At 54.0% G+C, this 17,228-nt stretch overlaps 8 protein-coding genes across 8 annotated transcripts; 7 read left to right on the top strand and 1 right to left on the bottom strand.

Annotated features, from left to right (window-relative positions):
* Positions 1–898: 898 nt before the first annotated feature.
* Positions 899–1,578, top strand: A1O5_10366 (uncharacterized protein; the record flags this gene model as incomplete). The annotated part of the gene is made up of 2 exons (XM_007750942.1): positions 899–1,304; positions 1,373–1,578. The coding sequence occupies 2 exons, from the start codon at positions 899–901 to the stop codon at positions 1,576–1,578; spliced, it is 612 nt and encodes a 203-aa protein (XP_007749132.1).
* Positions 1,579–2,298: 720 nt separating this feature from the next.
* On the top strand, positions 2,299–2,967 carry A1O5_10365 (uncharacterized protein; the record flags this gene model as incomplete). The annotated part of the gene is made up of 1 exon (XM_007750941.1): positions 2,299–2,967. One exon carries the CDS (start codon positions 2,299–2,301, stop codon positions 2,965–2,967), a length of 669 nt encoding a protein of 222 aa, XP_007749131.1.
* A 1,895-nt stretch (positions 2,968–4,862) lies between these two features.
* On the top strand, positions 4,863–6,128 carry A1O5_10364 (uncharacterized protein; the record flags this gene model as incomplete). Its single annotated transcript, XM_007750940.1, has 1 exon — positions 4,863–6,128. One exon carries the CDS (start codon positions 4,863–4,865, stop codon positions 6,126–6,128), a length of 1,266 nt encoding a protein of 421 aa, XP_007749130.1.
* Positions 6,129–7,267: 1,139 nt separating this feature from the next.
* A1O5_10363 (uncharacterized protein) lies at positions 7,268–9,115 on the top strand (the record flags this gene model as incomplete). The annotated part of the gene is made up of 1 exon (XM_007750939.1): positions 7,268–9,115. One exon carries the CDS (start codon positions 7,268–7,270, stop codon positions 9,113–9,115), a length of 1,848 nt encoding a protein of 615 aa, XP_007749129.1.
* Positions 9,116–10,224: 1,109 nt separating this feature from the next.
* On the top strand, positions 10,225–10,998 carry A1O5_10362 (uncharacterized protein; the record flags this gene model as incomplete). Its single annotated transcript, XM_007750938.1, has 1 exon — positions 10,225–10,998. One exon carries the CDS (start codon positions 10,225–10,227, stop codon positions 10,996–10,998), a length of 774 nt encoding a protein of 257 aa, XP_007749128.1.
* Positions 10,999–12,143: 1,145 nt separating this feature from the next.
* Positions 12,144–13,011, top strand: A1O5_10361 (phosphoglycolate phosphatase; the record flags this gene model as incomplete). Its single annotated transcript, XM_007750937.1, has 2 exons — positions 12,144–12,152; positions 12,274–13,011. 2 exons carry the CDS (start codon positions 12,144–12,146, stop codon positions 13,009–13,011), a joined length of 747 nt encoding a protein of 248 aa, XP_007749127.1.
* Positions 13,012–13,297: 286 nt separating this feature from the next.
* On the bottom strand, positions 13,298–14,740 carry A1O5_10360 (uncharacterized protein; the record flags this gene model as incomplete). The annotated part of the gene is made up of 1 exon (XM_007750936.1): positions 13,298–14,740. One exon carries the CDS (start codon positions 14,738–14,740, stop codon positions 13,298–13,300), a length of 1,443 nt encoding a protein of 480 aa, XP_007749126.1.
* Positions 14,741–15,332: 592 nt separating this feature from the next.
* Positions 15,333–17,198, top strand: A1O5_10359 (uncharacterized protein; the record flags this gene model as incomplete). Its single annotated transcript, XM_007750935.1, has 1 exon — positions 15,333–17,198. One exon carries the CDS (start codon positions 15,333–15,335, stop codon positions 17,196–17,198), a length of 1,866 nt encoding a protein of 621 aa, XP_007749125.1.
* Between the last annotated feature and the right edge of the window lie 30 nt (positions 17,199–17,228).

Below are 17,228 nucleotides of genomic sequence, written 5' to 3'. Positions count from 1 at the left end.
GACTTCCTCCCGTTTTCATCCAACCATCAACGCTCGCACACGCACACTATCAATATGGTACCTATGTACCTACTCTCTTATCTAACCTACGCCTCATCTCCGAGCTAAAGGGCCAACATATTTTCAGGACAGCGATCTGAAAAAGAGGAACCTCTTGACGACCAGACCCCTTGGCACGACCTCGTACCAGGCACATCTTACTATGGCTGTCAAGCAACCGCAGGTCGAACTGCCGATGGGCGACGCGCAGCTCCACATTGTGGCTCTCGAGTCAATCAATCAAATTTTCTCCCATTGCAACCGAGGCGGCGAACCAATCCTTTTCTTCCTCTCCATCTCCATCCTCACCGTCCTCCTCAGTACAGTATCATCGTCTTGACGCAATTCCCAGTGCTTACGGCATCATCACCAACCAGAACTGACAAAGCGCGGAATGTCTTCCAGCCTTGCACAGCTGTCCACTGCCCAAGCTGGTGATGGAGCCGCGGAGCCACAGAGCCCCCGAAGCACCACCTGTCCACCACTCTAACCACGTTGGCCATGGAACATTCGATCCTCCAGTCACCACATTCTATCCGATCCAATCCGTCCCTTCGGCGAACCCTCCACTTTTAAGCACCTGTCGTCCACCTTGCAGTGGCTCCATCTCTTGGACCTACAGCAGTTTTGTGTCAGGATCGGTACAATCCGTAGAAATCGGAAGAGGAAGAGTAGAAGAAGCAGGATGCGTCTCACAGCGCCGTCTCAGACTTGCAGATATTTAAGTATCAGGCCACTGCGCGCGGGGTCCGTCCTTTTTCCACTTCACAGACTGTCCCTCGACAACGCTCCTTCAGCCGCTACCAGTCTACCACGACCACTATCGCTGTCGCGCCAATTCACGTCATCAACCAGCAAAATGTCATCAGACGCTTTCTTTGACGCGGTCAAGTCTCGCCGCACCTACTACGCTCTGTCGAGCGAGTCGCCCGTTCCCGACTCAAGGATCCACGAACTGGTCAATACGGCCATCACACACGTGCCCAGCTCTTTCAACTCACAGTCCACCCGCGTGGTCGTCCTGCTGAACGAGGAGCACAAGAAATTGTGGGGCGATATTGTTACCCCAGCCGTCAAGGCGGTCGCCCCGCCCGAGGCATGGCCTACTTCAGAGAAGAAGCTCGAGGGCTTCAAGGCCGCCTACGGCACGATCTTATTCTACGAGGAGCCCAAGGATGTCGCAAAACTGCAGGAAGCCTACCCCCTCTATGCGGATAAATTTCCCCAATGGAGCGAGCATACCAATGCTATGCATCAATTTGTTTGTAAGTAGCTCCTTAAAACCTCTCCCACCCACTTCCTTTCGAGTTGAGCTGAGTCAGTGGGGAACCAGTATGGACCGCTTTGGAGAAGGAAGGCTTTGGCGCAAATCTGCAGCACTATAACCCCCTGATTGACGAAAAGATTGCGGCAACCTGGAAGGTCCCCGCCAACTGGAGCTTGAAAGCACAGCTGGTCTTTGGCAAACCTGCCGGCGACACGTACCCGAAGACATTCAAGCCGCTCGAGGAACGGGTGTTTGTCCACGGCGCCAAGTAGTAAAAATGGTGATAGTTGGAGATTTGGGGAGTGTCAGAAGTCGACATGATGGGGTGTCTGAAGTCTGGAGGAAGGAGCGATATAAATCTAGAGAAGTTGTGACCAATCCATTGATTTTGCAAGACGACAGATGGCTGAGCGACGCACTGCCACCTCCGCTTCTTTTTCGACGCCCCATACCCTTTCTCCCCTTTCCAGGACTCGCCTTTCTCAAATTACAAAGCTACAAGCAAGAACTACTAACAGATTCCAGGATGTTCACTCAACTCCTATTCGACTGTCTGGAATGGGCTGCATTGGCCGGGGACTATAGGCTAACACAGGCTGAAGGAGCTCCATGTGTGTTGGGGCAAGGTTAGAGGTCGATCGTTGATTCACAAAATAGCGTGTCGGGATGTTCATCGCTCATTATGGCTGCGCCTGGTTTCGAGACGGCTTTGTCTCAGCCTCATCGAGGCTTGATGATCTACATAAGTATCGACTTCTCACCCAGCTTTAGCTTTTTCAAGTTGCGGGGGACAGCATCAACTCAAATTCGGAGATCTCCTCATATGTCCTCCATTGTCTGGGCGACAATGGATTCACTCGAGCGAACGCAAGCCATGGCTGACTTCGTAACCTGTGCATACCCCTTGAGTGGCCTGTACAGCGCAACAGCAAGAGGTATCTTTTACGCAGGCATCCTTCTGCTCTAGCACAGCCGCTCTTCACTCCATCATCATGGCCAGTCAACCAAGAAGCCGCTCGGCACCTTTTGACGTGGACGCGTTATATGCCGCCATAATCAACACCCTCAGCATCGGACCGGCCCTCTACAACTCTTGCTTACCAGGTGTCGCCGTCTTCAGATGGATTCGAATTCTCACTTTCAGCTGGAGCGTCTGCCTCTTTATCGGAATGGTGTCTGCGGTCATCGCCATTAGCCGACCGCTGCCCATTTTCGAGCCGTGTGCTACAATGAACTCTGTCGCAATTCTAACACAGCCAAGAGATCTCGACATTGCCAACTTTACCTGTGTCTATCCATGCTTTGAATCAAGCCTCGCAAGCAACATTCGGGCCGCGCTGGAAGTTGGTGCTATCCAATCTTTTAACCTGTCATCTCTTTCCGATGACGAGATCGCCGGAGGCAGCTTCGTGGATGAGCTGAAATGGATGTCTAGAGCGCTGTACACATCTTTATCAACCAGCTTAGTGGTGACTCGCCTCGCCCTCCGTTTTAAGGTCAAGCATAGATGGGAGCTTACGCTTACATCGACGCCGTTGGCTTTCGCATCAATGCTATCGATATTGATATTAGAGCAAAAGCTTCGAATACCCAACTTTCCACAGGGAGAGTCCTTCAGAAATGCCGATCAATGGTCGGTATTGATCAACGCCGTGATGTGATCTCGGGTGCTATCTACACTGGATGGAAGCCACGTATACGCACCACCGGAATGCCATTTGCTTCCTATCGGCACAATCCGACAGATCGGGTGGAGCTCGGCTCCGTGCCCTCAGACATGGCCCCTGGTCCGAATCAAGGAATAGTGATTGGTCAGAACAATACTGATGTGCCGATGGATCGATTTCCTAGTGAACGTCTTTCAACAGGTATTCGCCCATGTTCTTTTGACCAGGTTCAATTGAATGCCAAAGCCTCTGAAATGATGCCTTACATCGACTTACCATCCACGTTTAGTGAAGTAGAGGCCATTGAAAAGATGCTCTCGGAGGCAGGCTTTTTGTGAAGCATGGTGGAAGTGAGGCCTGAACGAATATATTGATAGCCCTAGCCAGCAGCAATGCCAGTGTGGCTCTATCTCGACTACAAAGAAGAGTAATAGATGGCTATGCGACACCGAGGACGTCACTATTGCCTTTTTTTATTTTATCCCTTGCTCAGCCAGCAATTTGGTGCCATGAACAGGAGCTGATGTGGATTGGTCTCTAGGGCTGAACAAGGCTAATCTTGTGTAGCCAACCACGGGTAAGGAACTGCCTAAGGAAATAGGCATGGCGCAACAGGAGGCATGAATGTGTTTGGCGTAAGTTGCCCGTAACAGATATTTATTCCTACCCAATAGCGAATAAGAAATGATACGATGGAACTCCTAAAGTCTGGAGAATGCCTACCTGTCAGGACATCCGCAACGAGGCGATTGCGATGTGCAAATACAGTGAAGGCGCTAGGGAGCAAGCGAAGGATAAACAGATGAAAAGTTGCACTATTCCCGCCAGCTCCTCGGTCTCTTCAAGCCTTTGAGTCTCTCTGTACACGATGCGAATACGGGAAGGCATTTCAACGCTTGCTACCTCTGGTGGTCCGTCTTCTGAAATATGCCTTCTCTTACAATCCCAGGACAAAGACCCAAAGCCGCATTTCCTGTTCGCTCGTGACCATTGATGCTAATGGCATCGGTGGCGTTTGAGGCTCTCATCCTAGGATTTCACTCGGTGTAGTATGGCGAGCGTATAGCGCCGTATTTCGCAGTAGTTTGTCCAGCAGTGCCGCAATGCAGGACCATCGCCATTGAGTGAGAGAGAGAAACGACGAAAGCTGAGATGACTGCAGATTCCAGCCCAAAGCGAAGAGATGTGGTGAGAAGTGGTGGAAATGAGGTCAATTCCCCCAGACGAGGCTGAGGCGCGATGCTACAGTATCTAGAATACTCGGCGGGGAGCCCATCGGATAAGAGCCCAGGAACAACTAAAATCCGGCACCCGGTCCCGGTCCGAACAAGCAACCAGCAATATATTGACAAGCGGCCATCCTCCGTTGCCAGCGAACCAGCTCATTGACTTGTACGTCACGGAACTAACGTGACCCCCGGCCTTCTTAGCTAGTCCTCCGTACTGCATTTTCACCTATTTCATGCCCATTGAGGCTGCGCACATAAATTGGCCTGTAGAGCTGTGAGATCTATTACTAAACATAATTACACCTGCATGCCACCGCCGCTCCCCAGCAGGACACCAAACTTCTAGCCCCGAACGCTTGCTGCCCACAAAGCTTGAAAACCCGAATTTATAAATCCGAAAAACAGACGCTCAACTTAGTGTTCAAAACCGCTGAACCCATCCGAAAAGCGGAAGGTCAAAACTGCCCATGTCTCGGTTGCGGCTCCCACTCGCCGACAGGCGTTGATCCGATTGCCAAATATATATGCAGGCTGGTTCATTTTAGGGCCATCAAAGTGGGGGGAGGGTTGACTACATCACTTGAATAAGGCATCCCATAACCTGATATATTCGAACGCCTTATTCCACGACTTGCCCATAATCGGCCTCATTCCTCCACCATGGCCCAAAGTTTCGACTTCCTCGTCGGCACATTCAACACCCCTGAGCTCTATACACTTAGATTCACCCCTGGCTCAGCGTCCTCAAAGGACTCATCGGGCGATCTCCAGGTGCTTCATTGCACCTCTGCCATCGGGTCTCACTCCTGGCTCCATCTCTCTCCTCCTAAGGAGGACGGAACCCGGAACCTCTACGCAACCGCATGGACGGAGCCTCCCGCCGTAGTCGCCTACGTGGTCAAATCGCCGACAGATATTCAGTTGCTAGGCAGTGCGCCAACTCGATCTCGCAGTGGCTATGTCACGGCCAGCGAAATAGCTCTTTATTCAGCAGGCGGGGCTACAGGAGAGGTCTTTAGCCTGGATCCGAAGACCGGCAACATTATTCCCCCACCTGAAATTGATGGTGCTCGAGAAAACGGAGCGGCAAAGTCACCCAAAATCCAGCCACTGCAACTTCTCTCCTTCACCCTTTCAAAACCACAACGGGATGATGGCAGCGTGATGGACTTCGGAGGACTCCGTCACGGCGCCCATTCCGCAGACCTGTCACCCGACGGCCGAGCATTGTATGTTGCAGATATTGGTCGGGACTGTATCTGGACATTTTCCGTCGATCCTGGAACGGGAGCACTAACGCGAGCTGAGATGCACAAATCACCTCGTAGCGGGGACGGACCCAGACACGTCTGGCCCCATCCGAGTGGGAATTTCGTTTATTGCGTACAAGAACACAGCAGCATGGTGGACGTGTTCGCCACCACCAACAGGGGCGTGAATCTGCTGCACGAACAGGGGGTGAGAATTGTCCGTGAATATGACGAGCCGAGTGATTTCTGGGCTGACGAGGTGCGCACGAGTTTGTCCTCGGGACGTAAACCGAAGTATTTGTACGCAAGCGTACGGGGACTGAAAGAGGGGAAGCAAGGATATGTCGCAGTGTACAAATTGACCGACGAAGGCAAGATTGACACTTCGCTCGAGCCCGATTACACCTACCGGCCTCCTATGAGAAGCTACACAACTCTAAAGCCGGAATCCCCCGAGTACAGGGGTTTGCTGAAGTTGTGGAAGACGCCTACAAGCGGCGGCTGGGCGAATGCAATCCAACCTGGTCCGACCGTGGACGGAGTGGAGTATCTGGCGCTGACGGATAGTGAGCAAGGATTTGTCTTTGTCTTGGCCTGGGACGGGGACAAGATTAAAGAGGCTGCGAGGACGAAGCTGGGCGACGGTGTGGGTGCGGCGACGGCGGTGTGGCTGTGAAGAAGACGGTTGGGAGTACCGCAGCAACGTTTACTAGATACAGAGCAAGGATCAGAGTAGAGGATCGAAGCTGGGAAACGAAAAGGAACAGGATGGGACGGAAAGAACATGACGACGCCTGCTGGGACATGGATATGCAATGCACAGGCTTAGGCTATACGACTTTTGGTTCTCCAGAATCCAGAGTCGACGACTGTGAATGCGGGGTTGTTTGCTTTGGATATGAGGATGCTTGCGCATCTTCCGATGCTCGCGTCGACATAATAGAGGCACAGAGATAGATACATAGGGGGACGAGGCTGCGCGGAACACAGCACGTGGGGCTGTTTTTATAGTGCCTACCTGGGTATGTACGTACGGGGCACCTATGATAGATATATCTCGCTATGCACACACTCGGGTCCGTCAAACCATTTGGCGACAGTGAAGAAGGGCAATACGTAGCTAAAACGCCAACACCCGCGCGCAGGATCCTTTTACTCTCTCGGGATCTCGATACCATTGGGGAGGATGGGCGATGGGCTGGGTTCTACTGAGTACAAGTAAAAGCAAATCATGCTACCCTTCACTCAACTGACGGAGGTTGAAACTGTCTTACTCTAACGCCACAATAACTTCATCAATTGCCACATTGTCACCGCCTTATTTTCATTCGGAGTGATTGCACGCTCACCCCACGAAGGGAACAGGTCGTCAGCAGTCGCACTTTGGCAGATTACTCAGCGGCCAACCACAGCAGCGTCTTCCTGTCAGTCCGTCACGGATTTCCTGGAGGAAGGATTCTGGGGCTGCGTTTCTTCCGCCTCCCACGCGTGCTCCCTATACCAGCCTACCTTGGTTAAAGGGCCAATCCTCCCATCTGTCATATTGCCAGTCCCCCAGGCTGCGGGGGAAAAGCTTGTTGCCATGGGGGCCGAGACTTGGATGTGGGTTGGCAGCTTCGTGTTTCTGTACAGAGAGAAACGCTGAGTCGACGTCCATCACCCACTGGCCCGGACTCCCTCGTTTATGAATTCCACTACCAAACCCCGAAGGTATAGAGAGAGCTTCGATTTGGTGTAAATGTTCTTAACACTGTGTGTGTGCTACATGCACCATTGGTTCTGCCCGAGACCTGGTCCCTCCGAAGAAAGAGAAAGATGCCAGCCGAAAGGCCCTTCGAGGGCGATTTCCTGTTCGTCAACCACAGTGCCAGGCAGATGAAGGCCTCGCCCAATCGGCGAAAAGTCTTCTCCCACGTCCAGAACAAATATCGCAATTGGAAACGGCAAGAAGAGATGCGAGCTCTGCGGGCTTCGATAAAAGCCCCCTTGTCTGACGCCCAGCCGTCGGTGAAAGCCAAGGAGCCTGCTTCGATAGAGGTGCCCGTACTCGATAGTACCCGGCCAACAACAAAGGCCAGACCTGCCAGACCTGCGCAAGGTCCAGAAGCGGCAGGCTCTGAAGGTGAGAGCCGTCAACGAGCGTGTGCGAAGATCGCGATTCGGTCGCTCATCAACGAGGAGCATGAGGAGGAGGAGTCCGAACTACCTGATCTAGCAACGTTAACGCACGAGATGAAAATAGCACCATTCCAACCACAATCCCTCATGACGATTCTAGGCAAAGGCAACTCAGACCCCTTTGGTGCCTACGCGGTCGAAATCACGCCCACCGCCAACGATATGCTAAGCTTTCACCGCGACTTCGTCATCCCGACGCTCTACCACACCACCAGGCACAAATGGATGACAAGTGCCAGCGCGTGGCGGGATTGGCGAGACTGCATCGACGGGCTGGGCGACGGGATCGATGGTCTGGGAGACGAAGGTGCTGGTCCGGGATTTATCGCAAGCTGCGCCACAGAGGCCGCTGTGGTGTCACTCAATCCCGCCATCCAGAAGCAAGCTGTCTATTACCGGACCAAAAGCATCGCCGTGCTGCGGAAACGTCTCACCACTGCCGCCGGTGGCAAGGTTGTCCGTCGCGGACAGCTCTACTGGCATATCAACCTCCTCCTGGGCGCGGACGCACTGAGCGGCAACCGCGCCAGCACGGGGGCCCATCTCACCATGTTGCGGCATTACTTTGAGCACGATGGAGATAAGCTGGATGTCAGCTTGCTGCTGTACGTCATCTATCACGACATACACCGATCCTCGATGTTCCTTTGCAGACCCATATTCGACGTGAACGAATGGCTCCCCAGAAGGCTGCAGCCGGTGGTTGACGCGGCGCAACCTTACCTCCCAGACCTGTCTGGAGTAAATGACCGCTTTTTGGATCCGTCGATCGTCGACAATCCAGGACTTCGGACACTGTTCATCGAGCGACGAGAGAGCCTCGTGGTCTGGCTGTTCCAAACCGGCTCCTCCGACGATGAGTCCGCCCGTCACTCGACCTCGCTGATGGGCTGGTTGCTCGTCCGGGTGTACCTGCACCAGGGGCGGCTTGTGAATTTCTTCCTCGAGGCAAAAGCAAGGCATCACGTTGTTGCCAATCCGCCTCATCCTAATCATCATCCTCCTCCTTCTCCTGCACATCTCATCCACCCCACCTTATGCCAGGGCTACATCGCGCTGGCCATGCTGCTATACATCCGATCCATCTCCTTCAACGCGACCGTGTGCGGCGTGCGACTCTTCGACGCCACATCCACCATCCTGTTCAACATGCGAGAATTGCTCGAGCTGAGCGAGTGCATGAACCCCGAGTCCCCCGAGTACAAAAGATACGAGAACGCGCGCTTGTGGGCGCTGTACGTGGGCGCCAGCGCGGAATGGTCCATGGACATGAAGCCGGAAGAGAGCGGTTGTTGGTTCATGACCCATTTTGCGACCAAGGCCGTGAAGCTCGGAATGGCGGCGTGGGATGAGGTGAGGACGGTGTTGAGGGGCTTTCTGTACACGGACCTCATGCATCCCGATGGAGAGGAGTGGTTCAGTAGGATGCTGTTGAGCACGGCGAGGAAGAAAACTGAACTGGACGAGCTTGCTGTCACGTCCTGAGATGCGTGCTGTTTGTCGGTGATGAGTGTTTTCACGATCCGATGGCCCTGGGTCGCCGTATGGAACCTTTGGCTGGTTTCAACTGCCTCGTACTGGGTGGACGAATGGCGAGCTATACTATCCTTATTCGCTTGAGCCGCTCGAAGCGACCTTTTCATTCTTCTACGGCAGCGCCCTGTGACGGCTGAAGACACGCGGATTTCACCGGCATGAAAATCTTGATCATCAGACTTGTCCAGAACAAAGAGAGAGTTTTTTTGATCGTGTGTACTGGCGCCGACCAGCTTCATCTCGCCGTACGCCGTACGCCGTACGCTGCCCCAACACCAAAGACGTGGCCCAGGGACTGTGCATGCATTGCAGGTCAGGGTTGATTCTTGCAAGGCCGAAGAGAGGGGCTGGGACTTTGTTCCCAAGTCCCATTGACCGGGGGTTGTGGGAGCACAAAGGGTGTGATGTCCGGGCTGTGGTGGACGTTCAGGTAGAGGATAAAGAAGAGGCTTAATGAGAGGCAGGAAGGGACCATGTACCCGGTCGCCAAAGACACGGATCAAGGGCCGATCAAGTCAAGCATGGTTCAGCTCGATGAGATCCAGACACCTCCGTAAATGTTGAAAGGGTGGCACACTGTCCGAGCAGATGCTGAGCCGAAGTTGAGCGTAGTCACTCCTCTTGTCCCTCCCCACTCCTTACAAGTCCTAGTTGCGTACTAGGTAATTACCTCCTCTTGGTACGTGGTACACGTACCTCGTATTGCCGCGGCTGCGCCCGCCACCAGAGAGAGTGCAGAAAAGTCGCGTCTATCATCGTATTATTGTCATAACTCCTCCTCTGCACCTATTGGATATTGTCGTGAAGAAATATAAGAGAGGATATCACATGACCTCATTCATATACTCTGTCCCACCTCAACCAGCTGCATTGATTAGTTACAGTTCATGAACTGCTTCTGCCTCTGTCACCACATATCCTCTTCACCCCTCGGGCGCACTTTGGCCTGGAGACAAATTTGAGGAAGCACGCTCCCACAAAAGATTTCTTTGCTCTATCCTCTCTTCTCCGGTCCTCCCTGCGATAGATTCCTCCGAGTCACCAATCGACCTCCCACGATGTCGCGCTCGCCGACCCCTCAACCTCCAAAGACCACCGTTGATCGACAAACCACCACGCCGTTCTTGTTGAATTTCTGCTACCGAGCCTCCGCTTTCCACAGCCTGACCGACTTCCCCGTGCCGGCTCCCTCAAATCCGCACCCTCATCTACCTGCCCACTTGCAAATCTACACTTGGATGAGCTGTACCTTAAGAGAGCTTGCGCTTCTGTTGACGCAGGCGCTGCCGCAGATCCTGCCGGACCCTGCTGTTGGAACGCGACTGAGCTTCCGACTAGTCTACCCCGATGTCCATGCCAGCCGCGGTGGTGGTGGAAGACTAGAAAGCGAGGGGCGAGGGAGGTACCTGAGCAGAGAGATAGGGAGCGTCGTTGTGTCGGCGCCAGAGTACTCCAATGGTGGTGGTGATGGCGGTGGAGGCGGCGGCGGTGGCCGCGTTCAGCTGGAAGGAGATGACGCGAGCAAGACACTCGAAGATGCGCGGTTTGTCATAGGAGACTTTATCGATTGCGCTGTGTTTCCTCCCTTGAGCGATGGCTCCGTAGTTTCTCGAGGAAGCGTCAGTGGCAGGGGAGGTTCCAGAGAGAATGGCTACGGGAGAGTACGAGGAGGCGGGTACGGTCTGAGCAGCAGGGGAAGCTTCAATGGCTATGGCTCAAGAGGCGACTTTGGCGGCTCAGGCAATATACCAAGCGGTGAGTGGAGGCGAGGAGAAAGACTTCCAGACTCTGGTGGCTACCGAGGTGGAAGAGGTGCCAGAAGAGGCTACTGAAGCCGAAACCGGGCTCAAGACCTCAAGAAGCAAAGAGGTCGATCGAGTCTCAAAGATGCACAATCTCCCGCAGCAAACTGGTTGGTTGCGGATGAACAGAACACGCCCGGAAGGGGCTCTTGAGCTGGTCTCCCAACGAGAAAATGCCCGCCTCGCGACCGAAATGAAGCATTCATGCTCCAGCAAACGACGGACTGCTAGCAGGATGGACCATTCTCGGGTCATGTGAAGAGACCCCCCATCTCCAGGCGCTCCGACACAGGCAAGGTACTTTTCTCAGGTCACTCGGTGCGCCTCACGGACCCCAAGGTGGAAATGTTTCCTCTTGGGGAGATACAGCCATATGGTCCAGGTCACGATAAAAGCAAGTGATGCTCCGGGCTGCAGGTATCAGCCTTCCGGGACTACGGTGAAAGAGCTCGACTGGGCTCTGAGAAGGTCTAGAACAGTGCAGGCTGGAGGACCTGCCACCCGGAAGGTGAGCGGGAAGATAAGCTAGATGAAATAGTGTCGCAAGAGCACCGAGAATGGAGCTCTCATAATGTTTTGCTTGGTATATCTTTCACCGCCATCTTGGGCAGAGGTCTCACGTGGTCGTGTTGATACGCTGTTGACGAGAAGGAAAAGATTGGGAGGCATATGACGTAGCGCCAGGCCAATGGTCAAGCTGTTGAACCAGTGGAAATGCTGACACCCACGCCGCACCGCCAAAGCCCACCCAGCCCACCAGCCCAGAGCCTAAAGCCAAAGAGCCACCAGGGCGCCCCTTGCCGCCCCTTGTGCTCTCCCTTACTAAATATCCTCAGCTCTTGAGTGGCTGTGGCGGCTTCCCCAGCTTCACCCTCCCGCCTTAGGTGCCCCTGGCGCCCCAAGGGTGCCTCCCCCCACTAGTCACCAATCGCCAGTCACTGCCCACCGCCAATCGTTGCCCGCCGCTGCCCGATCGCCGTCACCGTTTCTCCCATAAACAAAAACTTATCAGACTGTCACATCCCACTCTGGCGCTCTGACGATCCTCCCTTCACTCTCCAAACACCAACTGCCTTTGCGGTAGCTTTCTTCTTTCATCCTCAACTTATAGACTTACTCTTCATCTCTCTCCTTTTGTTATTCTAGACTCAGATTCGCTGATTATCACCGTCAACATGGGCAAAGTAAGTTTTCTGTTCCTCTCTACCCCACCATGGCCAAACAGATGCAGTTGACCGCTCCTTTGCTCGCCACTGTCACACAAACAGAGTCTGCGATAGCGACTGACAATATGTCTTCCTACAGGTCAAGTACGTCCTCCTTGACTGCGACAACACCCTCTGCTTGTCTGAGCGTCTCGCCTTCGAGGCCTGCACCGATCTCACGAATGAACTCCTCGAGATGTACAACGTTCCCCATCGCTACACGGTCGATGGCCTCCTCGAGACCTTTGTCGGCCAGAACTTCCGTGGTATGATGGTCGGTCTCCAGAACAAGCACGGTTTCTCGATGCCCGCGGAGCAGCTCGAGGAATATGTCAACAAGGAGCTCGGAGCCGTCACCGCCAAACTCTCGGCAAAGTGTCAACCATGCCCTGGTGCCCCTGAGCAATTGGAGCGCTTGCACAAGGCCGGATACCCCATGGCTGTTGTCAGCACCTCTGCCAAACCCCGCGTTGTTGCCTCTCTCGAGAAGGTCAAGATCGACCACTATTTCCCCAACCAGCACGTCTACAGCGCCGCCACCTCTCTCAACCCGCCTTCCAGCAAGCCTGACCCCAAGATCTACCACTTTGCGTGTGAGCAGCTCGGCGTCCAGCCACATGAGTGTATCACTGTTGAAGACAGCAAGAGTGGTGCCACCGCCGCCATGCGTGCTGGCATCCCTTGCATCGGGTACGTCGGAGTGTACAAGTTGGAGGATGGTGAGGAGAAGATGAACCAGATGGCCCAAGTTCTCCGGGAACAGTGCAACTGCGTCGAGATCATGTACGAATGGGAGCACTTCCCATCCATCTTGGAGAAGCTTGAGGGAGTGAACTAAATTGGGTACGTGCTCTTCCATTCAGGACGGCCTGGCAAGATCATGACCCGGTAATGAGATGAGAAAAAGAGCCCTCTGATGCGGTACCGAGTGAACAAAAAAGAAGAAAATGAGCCCAGTCGGAACGGAGATGGGATAAACGAGAGCAAAGGGAGTTTCGCACTAAACGTTCTTTGGCAGTTCCTCCTAGTCGAGGCCGGCTCCCAGGACCTCTGGCTGAGCTGCCCTCGTTGGCCTTGGAATAGAAAATGAACTTTGGATTGAAGACATTATGACCAAGTCAGGTTCATCCGTTTTCAGTAGCAATCCGGGTTTTCTCAACTAACCGGCCCACCATCTCCCTCATAACATGCTTTTCTCCCGAGTAGTCCATATCGAACCAATAGTTGACCGCTATGCACGGCGCCACCGTCGCGGTTCCATCGTCGTGGTCGCCCTCCTCATGGCCCCCCCAGATTCCGCATTCCTGAGAAACATGGTGGAACCAGCCTGCGGGGAGATACAGGATTTCTCCCTCGGAGACAGTCACACTGAGAGGCCGCGCGTGTCTGTAGTACGGGTACTTTTGAGATATGGCGGGTGGGGGACGGAGCGGGTCGACGGGGATCCAGGGAATGCGGTTGTCGTTGTCATTGTGGTCATTGCCATCGTCATCGTCGTCGTCCATCACGACTTCAAACTCTCCCTTCTCCCCGTTGTCATCATCAACAAACATCCACTGCCACCGCCCAGTCCGGACCATCTGCGCGTGCAAACACACCTCCTCGACGGGGCTGAACAGCACGAACCGCTTGCGCCCTTTGACTACCAGGTAGATGTTCTCGTACGGGTCGCGGTGCGTGCTGGTCACGGACGAAGCGTTGCCGATCCACAGGTTCACGGCTTCTGGGGCGCCGAGCACGGCGCCGGAGAAGGGTGGAGGCGTCGGTGGTAACGAAGGAAGTAGGCATGAGAGGGGGGAGGAGTGCAGATTGGAGTTTTGCGATTGGAGGTAGTAAACTGGCGATGGCGATGTATTAGAAGCACAGAGCCTGTCGATGAGTGCGGAAAGCGTCATGGATGTCGTGGCGGGTTGAAGAAAGACTTGTTCTGGTTCTGGTTCTGGTTCCGTTTCACTTTCGTCCCCGAGTTCGCATTCACTCCCATCTTGCTGATCGACTCCTGCTTGTCCGCTTCCGCCACCATGACCATCAACATGACCGTCTCTTTGCTTCCCACTTTCGTCGTCCAAAGCATGTCCCTGTACTTGAGGTCGAAGTCTCCGCCGAGGAAGCGAGTAAAGCGCATCTGCCCTCCCGTCCGGCGTCACAGCGACCTCGACCTCTTCCTGCACGAGTTCACAGAGGCTCTTCTTCGTCCAGCTCCAGCACGGCGCCGACAGGATGGACCGCTGTTCTTCCCGGAGGAGACGTCGACGTTTGATGTCGTTCAGGAACGAAGGGTTTTGTTTCTCCTCGTCACTCTGGAGGAACTCATCCATGTCTCGGTCATCGGTTTCTTCTCTGGCTCCTCCCTTGTCGGTGGCATGGCTGTCTTGGATGACGGTGCGGTCAAGACGGTACACGCACGGTCGGCCACGAGCGACCTGTTGGCTGAATTCGAGATGTGTCGGGTATGCGTAGGTCGGGACAGTGATGTCTGGGTTGAACGAGTGGTAGTTTTCGATTAGAGCTAAGAGGGTCGTAAGAGCGAAGTCCCTCATGGTGATATCATTCTTTGATGCCGCCATGACACCGCAAAGCCATGAACCTGGCCTTCAAACTCGTCTTGCCCTCAACCGCGTTGGCCCAAAACCTACTCTTCTCCGCCCAAAGCTCCACCTTCTAGGGCCTTAAGGCACCGTTTAACATTGTTGGCCATGTCGAGAAGAAATTCGGGAAGTTTTTCTTGGGGGTGAAATTTAGTTCCTGCCGAAGTCGCCCCGAATCACGGCTCTCGACTCCTTTCCGCTCAGGCCACTTGTCGTCGTCGTGCTGCACAACAAGATCGACTGAATTCAAATCCCGAGTAGCCAACAACTACAGGCAGCAGGCTGAGGACGTACATAAGCCCTCGGATGCACGCTCGGCTTCGAGGGCCTGAGAGTCATCTTTACGACCTTACGCCCTGACGCTCTCACACGGCCTGATTGATGCGCGGCGCCGTAATCACATATCTCACAACCTCCTCAACTCCGGGATTTCGAGCTTGATTACGTTGTCTGACGGAAGAATTTGACGGTGAAGCAACCCCTGGGGAAGCCTATATCATCACCTTCGGTGCTCTACAACCCTCAGCACCGACTTTGATGCTCCCAAAAATGATTTGATCTTACGCCAGCCATGGGTTCTCTAGATGTTGATTCTTCCATAACTTACCCTGTCGCTATCGTTGGAGGGGGCCCTACTGGCCTATCTGCCTCGATCCTACTTTCGCTGTGTAACATCCCTCACGTACTGTTTGAACGGTATCCTTCAACATCCATCCACCCGAAAGCTTGCGGATACAATCATCGCACAGTGGAAATATGGCGCCACATGGGCATCGAAGAGGAGCTGACCAAGCAACGCGCTCCACTGGACATGGTCAGCAGGACGGCCTGGTATACCAGCTTTGGACCCAATGGGAGGGAAATCGTCAGCCGCGACTCCTGGGGTGGCGGAGCCTATGAGGAAGAATATGCCTCTGTCTCGCCTTGTCAGTATTCCACCATGCCACAAATCCGACTCGAACCGATATTGCAGAAGCGGGCGCTGGAATTGAATCTCAAGGGGATCTTTTACAATACCGAAGTTACAAAAGTCGAAGAAGCTGATGGCCACGTCATCATCACTTCTCTAGGGAAAGGCGAGGGGCCAGCGACAGTCAAAGTACAATACTGTATTGTCGCCGACGGGGGTCGCAGACTGACAGATGACCTAGGCATTGGATGGGAGGGCGAACGGGACATTGTCGACATGGTATCCGCTCACATTCGGGCTCCCTTATCCCTTCAACACCCGGACATCCGCAACTTCATTACCTGGTTCGTCAACCCGAAGCTGGGTGGCACTATCGGGTCAGGATACCTCTACCACTTGGGTCCTTATCCCATTTCGACCGAGACGGAGGAATGGCTCTTTGCATGCGGTCTCAACCCGGCAGACCCAAAACGCTTCGATGAGTCGGCGATGCTGAAACGAATGCACAATACGTTGCAAATTCCTGACCTGAAAGTTGAGCTGTTATCCATAAATCACTGGTATGTCAATGCACTGTGCGCTTCACGATACCGGAGTAAGAAATCCACAGGCCGGGTATTCCTGGTCGGAGATGCCGCACACCGGATTCCTCCCTGGGGAGCACTGGGTCTTAATACAGGCATTCAAGACGTGGATAACCTGGTGTGGAAGTTGAATTTTGCCATCAACGGGATCCCGTCATCTCTTCGACATGATGGGGATTGCAATGCGCTGCTCGACATATACGACTCCGAGCGCCGTCCTATCGGGCAACGCGTACGAGACTGTGCATTGCATAATCTGCGTGCTTTCGGACTAGTGATGGATAAAGCGATCGGCGTCTCTACTGAAAATAGCCAAGTTGAAAACGTGGCGAATATGGATGCATTCTTCGACATGGCATCCGCAAACACAGACGGCGCTGCACGCCGAAAGGCAGTCCACCGTGCACAGAAGATTCTTGACGACGAGTTTCATGCCCTTGGGGCGGAGATTGGCTGGTTCTATCCCGACCTAGATGTCAATGGAGAAGGCAAGGAGACGAATCACGACGGACAGCTCAAGGACGGTGGCCAGTTGGATTTATTGTACTACCATCCGTCGACCATTCCGGGACATCACTTACCGCATGCGTGGCTGGAGAAGGGGAAGGAGAGGTTGTCAACCAGAGATATGGTCAAGTATGACGGATTCATTCTGATCACCTCGCGCCCGGGCTTGTGGAAAACAGCCGTGGCGGACGCAGGAGGTGGTCTGGTGGCCTTGATCGCAATCTCGGATGCGAGTGAAAAGACAGACAGTGACGAGTCTCTCTGGAAGGACGTAAAAGGAAAATGGGCTTCTCAGCGTGGTGTAGATAGCTCTGGCGCAGTCCTGGTTCGTCCTGATGGGATTGTTGTCTGGCGAGCGAAGGAATTCGACCAAGGCAAGCACGGCGGTGCGTCGTGGCTGAGGGATGTACTTCGAATGGCTTTAGCGCTAGGGTAGGCCGCCAGGAGCTATAGAGTCTAGACCGAG

This window comes from Cladophialophora psammophila (assembly GCF_000585535.1).
Source record: "Cladophialophora psammophila CBS 110553 chromosome Unknown aczJe-supercont1.19, whole genome shotgun sequence".
Taxonomy (NCBI): Eukaryota; Fungi; Ascomycota; class Eurotiomycetes; order Chaetothyriales; family Herpotrichiellaceae; genus Cladophialophora; species Cladophialophora psammophila.
Note: the sequence above shows the minus strand (reverse complement) of the source record. Positions and strands in the feature narration are given on the sequence as shown.